The sequence below is a fragment of the Fukomys damarensis genome, unplaced genomic scaffold (genome assembly GCF_012274545.1).
Source record: "Fukomys damarensis isolate Sample0158 unplaced genomic scaffold, DMR_v1.0_HiC HiC_scaffold_20, whole genome shotgun sequence".
Lineage (NCBI taxonomy): Eukaryota > Metazoa > Chordata > Mammalia > Rodentia > Bathyergidae > Fukomys > Fukomys damarensis.
In genome coordinates, this window is record NW_022900932.1 from 12,824,959 (window position 1) to 12,825,481 (window position 523).

Below are 523 nucleotides of genomic sequence, written 5' to 3' on the forward strand. Positions count from 1 at the left end.
AGCGGACTCCGGTCCGACAGAAACCTGTGGGCGGGCAGAGCAGACCAGGAAGGCACGGGTCGCGTACTGGAAGAGATCCTCGCGAGCTGCAAGCCGCCGCCTTTATTGGCTCTGCAGACTTCGTAGCCACGCCCCCGACGGGCCTGTCCGCTGGCGACGCCTGCCGGCTGCAATGGGCAACACAGCCGGCTGGCGGGGCTGAGGAGCGTGAAGCCCTCGGAAGGTGCCATAGACCTGGAGGGATAGACCGAACCACTCAAAAGGGGGCGAGTTTCACGGTTGTGAGGGTCCCAATAGATTTTTCAAAAGGAAAAAAGTTCTGAGAAGTGGTTAACTTTAAAATATTAGTATCCATGTGTTTGCATTTAAATATCATAACTAGTGTACATTTATGCCCTCTCTGTGCGTAAGACCCCCCCCCCGTCGCCCCTCCCCACATAGACCTGCAGACAGACAGAGCAAGGGAGAGGCTAGCACTGAAGGTCTGAGAAATCTGACTCTTACTAGAGGCGGGGTTCGGAAG

The 523-nt window shown here is 56.0% G+C and overlaps 1 protein-coding gene across 1 annotated transcript in view; it reads right to left on the reverse strand.

The window, feature by feature from the left end:
• Positions 1 to 230, reverse strand: part of Ppif (peptidylprolyl isomerase F) — a 5,939-nt gene extending 5,709 nt beyond the window's left edge. The window contains exon 1 of the mRNA XM_010617822.1: positions 68 to 230. Within this exon, the coding sequence (XP_010616124.1) occupies positions 68 to 230 (163 nt within the window). The remainder of the gene's footprint in view (positions 1 to 67) is intronic.
• Positions 231 to 523: the final 293 nt, after the last annotated feature.